The sequence below is a fragment of the Loxodonta africana genome, chromosome 7 (genome assembly GCF_030014295.1).
Source record: "Loxodonta africana isolate mLoxAfr1 chromosome 7, mLoxAfr1.hap2, whole genome shotgun sequence".
Classification (NCBI taxonomy): Eukaryota; Metazoa; Chordata; class Mammalia; order Proboscidea; family Elephantidae; genus Loxodonta; species Loxodonta africana.
In genome coordinates this window covers 8,074,531-8,087,162 of record NC_087348.1, presented here as the reverse complement: position 1 = coordinate 8,087,162, position 12,632 = coordinate 8,074,531, and the positions used below count along the sequence as shown (strand labels likewise).

General features: G+C 40.1%; 1 protein-coding gene across 1 annotated transcript in view; it reads left to right on the top strand.

Annotated features, from left to right (window-relative positions):
- The window catches only part of TOP6BL (TOP6B like initiator of meiotic double strand breaks), a 91,168-nt gene that overhangs the window by 36,684 nt on the left and 41,852 nt on the right, over positions 1-12,632 (top strand). Inside the window, exons 4-5 of the mRNA XM_023559554.2 lie at positions 4,680-4,789; positions 10,949-11,032. Coding sequence (XP_023415322.1) covers positions 4,680-4,789; positions 10,949-11,032 — 194 coding nt within the window. The remainder of the gene's footprint in view (positions 1-4,679; positions 4,790-10,948; positions 11,033-12,632) is intronic.

Below are 12,632 nucleotides of genomic sequence, written 5' to 3'. Positions count from 1 at the left end.
TCGTTCCATTGTTTGGATATACCACATTTTGTTTATCCATTCATCAGTTGATAGATATTTGTGTTGTTTTCACTTTTTGGCTATTATGAGTACTGCTGCTATGAACATTCACGTATTACTTTTCTTTTAAATTTGCTTTTTACTTGTGTCCTCTAACCATCCACAGAGTTTAAATTTGAAACACTATATCTTTAATTTTCAAGATTTCCAATAGTTCCCCCCCATTATTTTCTTTGTGTGTTCCTCCCCATCCCCCATTATTTTCTGTTTGATTTATAACAGCATATTCTTGTTTTATTTTTCTCTTTGAGATTATAAAATATAAAATACTTATTTTAAAGTCTCTTTTCAGATTTCTCTATTAGATCATTTTCCTCAGGTGTAATTTCTATTGAAATATGTTTTTAAGGATATTGATCTTTGTTGCTTGGTAATTTTTATTTAAGAGCTAATTGTCCATGATCTGTTTCTCCTGGACACAAACACATGACAGCCTTCCAGTAGGAGGTTCTCTGGGTTGCTAAGCCCTAGCCCTGCATGGTGTGTTATCTTTGGTTTAGACTTTGCCTGGGTAACAGACACAAAGCTCCTGCATCTTCACAAATTGTACAGTTCTGTGTCCTGTCTCCACTTGTGTGACCTGATTCTGAGCCCCTTGTCCTGCTTGAGTGATGCAGCTACCAGTATATCACTGGGCTTTAACGTGACCCTCAGGTAGCCAGGTGACCCATCTCTGGTCTTCATTCATGTTTTGGTCCCTTGTTTAGATCTCCTATGTGTACAAGGCTTGTGTGGCTCTTGCTCTTAAACTTATGGGCATTATAATATTAGTTCCATGTTTTTTCCCAGCGCAGGCCCCAAATGTGGTACATCTTTGATCCTTGCTTGCAACTATGGGCTTTTTTTTTTTTAATCTATTTTTTTATTTATTGTGCTTTAAGTGAAAGTTTACAAATCAAGTCAGTCTCTCATACAAAAACTTATACACACCTTGCTGTGTACTCCCAGCCACTCTCCCCCTAATGAGACAGCACACTCCTTCTCTCCACCCTGTATTTCCAGTGTTCATTCAACCAGCTCCTATCCCTGTCTTGTCATCTTGCCTCCAGACAGGAGCTGTCCACATAGTCTCATGTGTCTACTTGAGCCAAGAAGCTCACTCCTCACTAGTATCATTTTCTGTCTTTTAGTCCAGTCTAAACTTTGTCAGAAGAGTTGGCTTCGAGAATGGTTCCAGTCTTGGGCTAACAGAAGGTCCAGGGACCATGACCTCTGAGGTCCCTCTAGTCTCAGTCAGACTGTTAAGCCTAGTCTTTTTATGAGAATTTGATGTCTTACTGTCCTCATGCTCCATCAGGGATTCTCTGCTGTGTTCCCTGTCAGGGCAGTCATTGGTGGTAGCTGGGCACCATCTAGTTCTTCTGGTCTCTGGTTTATGTGGCCCTTTCTGTCTTTCGGACTCATATTTACCTTGTGTCTTTGGTGTTCTGTCCCAGACGCCACTCACCAAAGTGGGTTGCAGAATGTTTTCTTAATACATTTTGCTATGCTGGTTGACCTAGATGTCCCCTGGAACTATGGTCCCCAGACATGGGCTTTCTTTTTTTTCTTCTGAGGGTGGGGGAAGAATACCTCCCAATTCCTGGTCTATAAAGATTTCTGTTTTTTTCTGATCATTTATTAAGATTTAAAAAATATTTGTTCTCTCATTTTATGTGTTGGAATAGAAAGAGGGGATTTCAGCGTGTGCTCAGTTTATCTTGAAGTAGAAGGCTTTTATATATTTCTCTTGTTTCACCTTTTTACATTTAACTCTATTTGGTCCATAAGGATTTTTTTTTTTTTTTTTTGGTATACAGAGTAAGACAATTGAAATTGATCCCCCTCCACAACTACACGATTTAAAATTATTATTAAAATTTCTGAAGAATTCAAAGTTAATTTACAAACCTTTTCCTCATGTATTCACATGCTTTCCCCATTTCTGTACTATTTTATTACTTCGAAAAGAAGTAGGATTCAGGAACAATTTTTCCTTATTTCACAGAAAGGTAATTGAATAACAGAAAAGAGGGGAGGTTACCTTATGTCAGAAAATCAGTCAGTGGCAAAACTGAAGATTGATGAAAGACATTCCTGATTCAGCATCAAGTTCATTAAACTTAGCTGCAGCATAACCACGCTTTCACATGATCTGGGGCTTTGTGACTGAACTAGGTTGGAAAAACAAACTAATGGCGAGAACAATACTACCCATTAACACTGACAACTAAAGCTTGATCTTGGGATTGTCCATACTTTTTTGAGATGACTAAGGCATTATTAGATCTGTAGTATGAAAACCTTAGGAAAAAATTGTACCATTATTTTAGGATATATTTGGTATTAAGTTGTTAAAGTTGAATTCTTGATTAGCATCAACGTTGTCAGCCTCATTTACAAGGTAGAATTTTCAAATCTGCTGGTGCAGTGGTTAAAACACTTGGCTGCCAACCAAAAGGTCAGCAGTTCGAACCCACCAGCTGCTCTGCAGGAGAAAGACGTGGTAGTCTGCTTCCGTTACAGCCTTGGGAACCCTATGGGGCAGTTCTATTCTGTCCTATGGGGGTGCTGTGAGTCGGAATTGGGTTTGGGTTTTGGATATATATATTTATATTTTACTTGGATCCACAATCAATGTCCACAGAAGCAGCAGTCAGGAATTCAAACCATATATTGCATTGGGCGGAAATCCTGGTGGCGTGGTGGTTAAGTGCTACAGCTGCTAACCAAGAGGTTGGCGGTTCAAATCCACTGGGTGCTCCTTGGAAACTCTATTGGGCAGTTCTATTCTGTCCTGTAGGGTTGCTATGAGTTGGAATCAACTGAAGGGCAGTGGGTGGGGGTTTATTGCATTGGGCAAACCTGCTGCAAGAGTCCTCTTTAAAGTGTTAAAAAGCAAAGATGTCACTTTGAGGACTAAGGTGCGTCTGACTCAAGCCATGTATTTTTAATCACCTTATATGCATGCAAAAGCCCGACAATGAATAAGGAAGACCAGAGAAGAATTGATGCCTTTGAGTTATGGTGTTCACGAAGAATATCGAACATACTTTTTTTTTTTATTGTTATAGATTGAATTGTGTCCCCCAAAATTATGTGTGTCAACTTGGCTAGTCCACGTACCCAGTATTGTGTGATTGCCCACCATTTGTCATCTGATGTGATTTTTCTATGTGTTGTAAATCCTACTTCTATGATGTTAATGAGGTGGGATTAGAGACAGTTATGTTAACGAGGCAAGACTCTACAAGATTAAGTTGTATTTTAAGTCAATCTCTTTTGAGATATAAAAGAGAGAAGCAAGCAGAGAGGCACGGGGACTTCATACCATCAATGAAGCAGTGTCAGGAGCAGAGCACGTCCTGTGCCTGAGAGGCTCCTAGACCAGGGAAGATTGATGACAAGGACCTTCCTCCAGAGCTGAAAGAGAGAAAGCCTTCCCCTGGAGCTGGCGCCCTGAATTCGGACTTCTAGCCTCCTAGACTGTGAGAGAATAAACTTCTGTTTGTTAAAGCCATCCACTTGTGGTATATCTGTTATAGGAGCACTAGGTGACTAAGGCAACCATGAACTGCCAGAAAAATGAACAAATCTGTCTCGGAAGAATGCTCTTTAGAAGGGAGGATGGTGAGACTTTGTCTTACGTACTTTGAACGTGTTATCAGGAGGGACCAATCCCCAGAGAAGGACATCTTCTCTTGGTAAAGCAGAGGGTCGATGATAAAGAGAGGAAGACCCTCAATGAGATAGATTGATGCAGTGGCTGCAACAGTGGACTCAAACATAGCAATGATCGTGAGGATGGTGCAGGACCGAGCTGTGGTTCATTCTGTCGTAGGTAGGTAGGTAGGGTCGCTATGAGTCGGAACTGACTTGACGGCACCTAACAACAACATTAATATTTAGTTTTCCATTGTTATTCTAGTGTAGGGGGGAAATGAAGGGGCAGGGCTTTTGTAAAATGGTAGATTTGTTCTCTCCTTTATTATATGAGTCCCAGAATATGACGCGGAAGAAGGATGGTGCATACGTTGATGTCCTTTTTGTTGTTGATGACCCAGGACTCGCTGGTGCTTTGTGGGAAATTCTGTGTCAACATGTAACAGTGTACCAAGTGGCTAATTCATGAATTAAATTGGCAAGAGCTTGCTTTTCTTTGTTAAAGACTACCTCAGTAAAGAATACATTATATTCATTAGGTACAGGTCTTAAAGGATCATTCTTGAATTTTTGTTTTCAGCTTTCAATTAGCTCACTTACTAAACTTGTGCTTATTAAATAATGAACTGATTTATTTAAAAAAATAAATAAAAACAAAGAATATCAGCTAAAGCTATCAACCCTGGAGATTTCCAGCACTGGATGTGACCTTGTGGAAATTAACTGAGAATGCAAATTGATTTAGCAAATGTGAAAAATTGAAAACATGAGATTAAATGTCTTAACCTCATAATATAATTCCAAATGTTTAAGCAGTTTGCTGATGCATAGCCATTTCAAATCATGTTTTAAATTTTGAAGATAATCTTTTCATCAGAGAAAAGCTTTCTTGGCTCATCAGTTTTATGAACAATTCTAGAAACTCTGGTGCTTATCCAAACTATGTTTTACTTTATGGCCATTTCTTCTCAACGCAGAAATACAGTCTATACTGCCGGGATTGTCTGCGAAGCTGATGTGGACTTTAGAGGAAACCAGCTCTTCCCCGAACACATCAGGGGTATCACCCTTCCAGATGATTTTTGAGGCAAGTTTTGTTGTGGTCTGTAAATTACTGATGATTTGATCATTTTTCTACAAATCTGGTAGCAGGAAAGAAAAGCTTGCCTGAAGTTGAAATGAAATAAGGCACTGGTTCTCAGACTTCCCTTTGCACACATTGAATCACCTGGACACTTCCAAAGTGTTGATGTCTGTGTCCTATACTCCAAGAGGTTGTGATTTAATTGGTCTGGGAAGTGGCCTGGGCTTTGTCATTTTTAAAAAATTGCAGGGGACTCTAATGTGCAGATAAGTTTAGGAACCACTGAAATAAGCCCTTCTTTGAATTTGGAGCTCCAGAAAAATAAAAGTTGATTCCCAGTGCAGATCCTACTTGGGTCCATTTTTATTAAGTTGGTTTACAGATGTCTTTGGGTGGTTAGTGGGTTTGTTGATTTATTTCTAGCCCAGAGTTATGAGAGAGATATGTGAGTTCTTCATTCCTTTAACGATTTTCCGATCCCCTTTCCTTCCTTCCTTTGAGTCGGTGGAGACGTAAAGAATTAGAATACTTAAAACATTCTCCCAGGAAGCACTTGGGAGGCCTTTCTCCACGTCTGAACAATGATATGCTCCTTCTGAAAGGAACGGGTACAGTATTGGGACAACAGGTATTCCTGGCTGTGCCTTATCTTCTTTAGGGGAATGGTGGGTAAACAATCTGGAACAATTCATGGCTAGTCAGCTCTGAAACTTTTAATGTCAAGTGGCAATAAAAAGGTTATTCTGGTAAACCAAAGCAAGCAATTCAAGGAAACGAGGTCATGTGTTTTAGCCAGTCTGAACAAGTAATGATAATTGTCTTACCTAACATTTATATATATTATTTAAGGCTCCTGATGACTCCATGAAGTGGCTAGGGCAGGGATTATCACTCCATTTTGCAGCTGAGAAACCTGAGATTCAGGGAATTGGACTGACTTTCTCAAGGTCATATGAAAGTAATTGGCAGAATTAGAACTTGAAACAGTGTCTCATATACTCATATACATCAGTGCTGCTTCAATATTTATTCACTCATAGATTCAGAAACCTGTGTTTGTTCAGGCAGTGGCACTGGACTGTGTACTGGAGGCAGAAGGCCTAAGGCATGTTGCCTGATCCCAAGGAACTTGAAATCTAAAGGGAAAGACAAGTAAACAAATAATTATAATACAGTGTAGTTATGTGTTGTGATGAAGGTAAGCACTGAACGCTCTGGTAGCATAGAGGAAGGGCACCTAACCCAGTGGGAAGGCGACAAGGTCTAGAGGTCTTGATGAAACTGAAAAACCAATTTACTGGATCTAAGGGGGTCAGAGACTGAAAGAATAGGAGCTGTTATCGGAGTGTTAAGGTTGCTCTTACTATTTTTTTCCTTATTGCAAAAAAGCTGTAAGGAAATTCAAAGTATGACCCAAGGCAACATGTAGAGCACACTTAGCTCCACCTCTCAGGGTAGCCAGCATTAACACTTTGGTGTATATCTTTTCAAATTAAAAAAAAAAAAATTAGAGTGGGACATTTCGGTTTAAGGTTTCCAGAATGGAACAGCTCCAAGTTGTGGCCATGGAAATATGGCTGGAATGCAGTGAAGATCAGGGTCATTGGAGTTGAAGAGGTCAAGGAACTCTGAGACTTGTTTCTTAGATTGGCCATCTACTTGGATGTGGATGTCTCCCAAGATGATGGAGTACAGAGGAGTACTAGGGAGCTGAGCGACCAGGGGTCAGCTTGTGATGGAGATGAGGAGAGAGAAAAGACTGGTACAGCCAGAAAGCATGAACTTCGAGGGAACAAAAATGTCCTTAAAGTGTTTGCACACTGCGTCTCACTGTCTCTAGTACTGTGCAGCTATTTAACAGGTATTTGAATGAAGAGAGTGAGAATAGAAAAAGAGATGGTGAAAGTGTTCACCATATATGGCTCAGTTGGGGAGAAAGGTCGAGTGGCAAGGTTCATAGCAAAGTCTAGTGAATGGAGACTTCTGTGAAAAAGCTATAGTAAATCAGCCATGATTTGACATGTGAGGAGAGCTAATCCCTGGAAGACTGAAGAGAGCCTCATTTAGGAGGGATGCCAGGCTGACTAACACGTCTCTCCAAAATCATTCTGACTTTACAAGGTTCTCTGACCATTTTATCTGTTTTATGTTTATTTTTACAATAATGCTATCTAAGAATAAGGATAGAGATGTGTATGTATATATTGTTGTTGGGTGTCTTGGAAGAAGTGCAGCCAGAGTGCTCCTCAGAGGCAAGAATGGCAAGGCTGCATCTTACATGCTTTGGACATGTTGTCAGGAGGGATCAGTCCCTGGAGAAGGACATCATGCTTGGCAGAGTACAGGGTCAGTGGAAAAGAGGAAGACCCTCAACGAGGTGGACTGACACGGTGGCTGCAACAATGAGCTCAAGCATAACGATTGTAAGGATGGCTCAGGACCGGGCAGTGTTTCGTTCTGTTGTGCATAGGGTCGCTATGAGTCGGAACTGCCTCGACGGCACCTAACAACAACAGCAACGTTGTCAGGTGCCATTGAATCGATACCAACTTATAGCAACCCCATGTGAAAGAGGAGAATTGCCCCACAGGGTTTTGTAGGCTGTAATCTTTACAGAAGCAGATTGCCAGGTCTTTCTCCTGTAGAGCTGCTGGGTGGATTTGAACTGCCAACCTTTCTGTTAGCAGACAAGGGCTTAACCACTGTGCTGCCAGGGCTCCTTGCATGTAAACACACATACATATCTGTGTGTATATACCTGTGCATGTGTATATGTGTGTGAGTGAGGAATCCCTGGGTGGCTCGGATGATTAAAAACTCAACTTCTGACAGAAAGGCTGGCGATTTGAACCCACCGTAGTGGTGAAGTGCTGTGGCTGCTGACCAAAAGGTCGGCAGTTCGAATCCACCAGGCGCTCCTTGGAAACCCTGTGAGGCAGTTCTACTCTGTCCTGTAGGGTCGGTGTGAGTCAGAATTGACTCGATGGCAATGGGTTCAGTTTTTTTTTTTGTTTAGAGTTACCTCAGGAGAAAGTCCTGGTGATCTGCTTCCAAACGGTTGCAGCCTTGAAAACCCTGTGGAGCGCAGCTCTACTCTGCAACACATGGGGTCATCATGAGTCAGAACTCAACCGCAACTGTGTGTTTTTTGTAAATACGTAAGTAGATAGTATAGTTAGTAGATAGATGGATGAATGGATGGGTGGATGAATGGATACTTTCTCCTGGAAAGTGATATAGGGCCCATGACTGTATAGGTTCATGTTTGTAGATATAAAACAGTTATATATCCCATCAAATAATTAGGCTCGTAGTCCAAGGTGAAGGCTGAAACCATGTGATTCAATTGTGGTTTCCGTTGCCCAGGGCTAGCAGCATCTATTTTTTTCATAAGATCACTTACGAAGGTTCATTGCTTTGGTAGCATGTCAGGCTGAGTTACTGGGTTTCTAACACCCAACTGTAAAAGGCTTTGTAGTATCTCTTTAGTTGTTTATTATAATCCTACTAGTAGACCTTGAAAGGAGCTCCTTACTCTGTGTAACATGTGGTCACTTTATCCTCTCCAGTCCTTCTAAATCATAAAACTTCTCACGTTGTCATATAAAACCTGTACCCATTGCCATCAAGTTGATTCTGACTCATAGTAACCCTGTAGAACAGTAGAACGGCCCCATAGGGTTTCCAAGGAGTGCCCGGTGGATTCAGACTGCCAGCCTTTTGGTCAGCAGCCAAACTCTTAACCACAGTGTCACCATCTGTCTTTCTCTTCTACTGAACTGTTAACTCCGCGAATTCAGAGATTGTCTTGTTTATCTCTGTAGGCCCATGTATATAATAAGCCACATTAACTGTTTTTTAAGCAAATAAAAACATATTCAGTAGACGTACATAAGCACTGCCTGTCACACTCCATAAAAAAAAAACAACCCAGTGCCCAGAAAATGATGGTACTTGGAGAGGCAGCAACACATAACGGAATGGGGGTTTGGAGTTAGTCAGATCTAGGTTTGAGTCCCAGTTCTGCCATTTAACTAGCTGTGTGACCTTGGACAAATTAACTTTTTTGAGTCCCATTATCCACATCTATAAAATGAGGTTATTTTTTACTTACAATATTGGTGAGAGCTTTAAGAAAACGAATGCATATAAACTGCTTGGTGTTCAGTAAATCATTAGTAATTGCAGCCCTTCTCCAGTAGATGCTCAAGGAATTTTCACTCGTTTGGTTGCCTTGCTGTTAAGATATAATTAGCCTGTTCTATAACACACCCTGTAATCACCAAAGTTACAGAGGTTTGAAACCGTTCCAAGAAGTTTTGGGAGTGTTACAAGTACAGAAAATTCCTGTAGGAGACCATTGCTTTTCTACTACTGAACAGTTTATACCAAAATTTTTTAATGAGGGATATGACAATGATATGCATGCTGCAGTTACTCCTTGATTAGTGCTATTTATATGCATGAATAAACCTAGACTTGTTTTAGGAATTTTCTCATAATTCTGACCTATTTTTCTAATATTTTTTCTAATAATTGCACAGTACTTGACCACTTCTTCAGTGTACTTTAAAAAGTATTGTAATGGTTTGTTCTTCATTATTAGATATTTGTATCTTTCTTCTTTATTGTGTTAGAAGCTTTTGAGGCCTGAGATCATTTCTTTTCTTCAACATGTACCTAGTACACGGCCCTGTATTCTCTGAGCCACTATTAAGAGCTTACTGATTTCTGACTGTATTTCGTAATTCCTTTCTTCTCGTTCTCCTGGACTTTTCTGTTTTCCAGGAGATTCTTTCTAACATTTATTTTATGGGCACTGTACTAAATAGGAGGAGCCCTGGTTGCACAGTGGTTAAAGCACTTGGCTGCTAAGCAAGAGGTGGGCAGTTTGGACCCAGCAGCCATTTTGAGGGAGAAAGATGTGGCAGTCTGCTTCCATAAAGGTTTACAGCATTGGAAACTCTATGGGGCAGTTCTGCCTTCCTACAGAGTCACTATGAGTCAGAATCGACTCGATGGAAACAGGTTTGGTTTTTGGTTTATATTAAGTGGAGGGAGGCAATATGGGAAAGTGGTTAAGACTAAGGTTTTGGATCCAGATCCACCTGGGTAACCTTGGGCAAGTTGTTTACCTTCTCTGAGACTCGTTTCCTTCATCTATAAAATGGGGGGTATGAGTATGTTGTATTTGTGGGGAAGTAGCATAGTATATTGGAAAGAGCATGGGCAATTGGCATTATGTAGAATAAAGTTGAATTCTGGCTCTACCGCTGAGCAGCTGAGTGACCTTAGGCAAGTTGCCTAGCTACTTTGAGCCTCATTTTTCTTTATCTATAAAGAGGGACTAGTAATAGCTACTTTCCAAGATTGTCATGAGGTAATATATATATATATATATATATATATAAATTTTTTTCTTTACCTGCATAATTCTTACCACATATCAGGCATTCAACAAGTGGTATTATAGTAGGCACTCAACAGGTGATATTCTTGTGTTTAAGATACACCATACTTACATAATATTATTTGATCCTTAAAACAATTCTATGAGGTAGTAAGGGTACGTTAATCCCTGCTTTTCCGATTAGGAAATGAGGACCGGAGCAGCTAAGTGATTTTTTTTTTTCGTGGTTATTTAACTGATTTTTACAGAGTCATTACTAGAACACAGGCCTTCTGACTTTGGAGCTTTTTGCTCTGCAGCTTTTCTTTATAAATAAATGTTTGAATGAATGGGTTGATGTTAAAAAATAAGATTCCTTTTAGTGTCTGCTCCTTTGACTCCACTCAGATCCTTAATACAGATTGTCCCAAAACACATTAAGATAGTAGAGTTAAGACAGAGATACTGTTCTCAGCTCCCATCTGAAGTACTTTGAATTTGTTCCAAAAGGTGGTTCTGAGATTGTTGGTATACTCTGATCTTTATTCAAGTGTCTCCTGAAGGTCCATGAAAAGGCTACTCTAACCTAAGAAATGATGGCTATTTAGATTCCCTTTTGTGTCTAATTCTTATCCCCAAAGATGCTTCTTCCCCTTGGATATCCAGAAACCTTTCTGAGATGCAGTTACTTTATGGAAGCAATACCATAATTTGATTCATTTGTGCTCGTGGGTTTGTGTATGTTTGGTGGTGTTTTTGTTGTGTTGTTGCAGGTTGATGAAAAGCCCAGAACTTTGATGACAGATTGTCTGGCTATAAAGAATTTTTTACACAAAATCACCATGGTGCACCCTAAGGTGAGCTGTTCTTTTGCACAGCAGTGCTTCTTTTGTTAAGTCGTATGTTTTCCAGAGGCCTCTACACCACTTTCTACTATGTAGCTGCTGTTTGTAAGGTTTTCACTGGTCAATTTTTTCAGAAGTAAACCGCCAGGCTTTTCTTCCCAGCCTGACTTAGTCTGAGAGCTCTGCTGAAACCTGACTGTCATGGGTGACCCTGCTTGTATTTGAAATACCAGTGGTATAGCTTCCAGCATCACAGCAACATGCAAGCCACCATAGTATGACAAACTGACAGACGAGTCAAGGAATTGATGGAATACCAATTGACATGTTTCAGCAAACAGATGCAGCACTGGGGGTGCTCAGTTGTCCATGCCAAGAAATCTGGAAAACAGCCACCTAGCCAAATAACTGGAAGAGACAAATATTTGTGCCCATTCCAAAGAAAGGTGATCTAACAGAATGCTGAAATTATTGAACAATATCGTTAATAGCACATGCAAGTAAAATTTTGCTGAAGGTGATTCAAAATGGTTGCCACAATACCTCAATGGAACTGCCAGAAATTCAAGGCAGATTCAGAACAGGACATAGAACAAGGGATATCATTGCCGATGTCAGATGAATCTTGGCTGAAAGCAGAGAGTACCAGAAAGATGTTTACCTGTGTTTTATTAACTATGCAAAGGCATTTGGCTTTGTGGATCATAACAAATTATGGATAACATTGAGAAGAATGGGAATTCTGGAACACTTAATTGTACTTATGAGGAACCTGGACATAGACCAAGAGGCAGTTGTTCAAACAGAACAAGGGGAAACTCTGTGATTTAAAATCAGGAGAGGTATGCATCAGGGTTATATCCTTTCACCATGCTTATTCAATCTGTATGCTGAGCAAATAATCCAAGAAGCTGGACTGTATGAAGAATGTGGCATCAGCATGAGGACTGGAAGAAGACTCATTAACAATCTGTGTTATGCAGATGACACAACCTTGCTTGCTGAAAGTGAAGAGGACTTGAAGCACTTACTGATGAAGATCAAAGACCACAGCCTTCAGGATGGATTACACTTCAACATAAAACAAAAATCCTCACAACTGGACCAATAGGCAACATCATGATAAACGGAGAAAAGATTGAAGTTGTCAAGGATTTCATTTTACTTGGATCCACAGTCAACACTTATGGAAATAGCAGTCAAGAAATAAACGACGGATTGCATTGGATAAATCTGCTGCAAAAGACCTCTTTAAAGTATGAAAAGCAAAGATGTCACTTTAAAGACTAAGGCATGTCTGACCCAAGCCATAGTATTTTCAATCCCCTCATATGCATGCAAAAGCTGGACAATGAATCAGGAAGAACAAAGAAGAATTGATGCATTTGAATTGTGGTGTTGCTGAAAAATATTGAGTATACCATGGATTTCTAGAAGAATGAACAAATCTGTCCTGGAAGTACAACCAGAATGTTCCTTGGAAACAAGGATGGCTAGACTTCGTCTCATGTATTTTGGACATGTTAATAGGAGGGACCAGTCCCTGGAGAAGGACATCATGCTTGATAAAGTAGAGGGTTATCAAAACAGAGGAAAACCCTTGATGAAATGA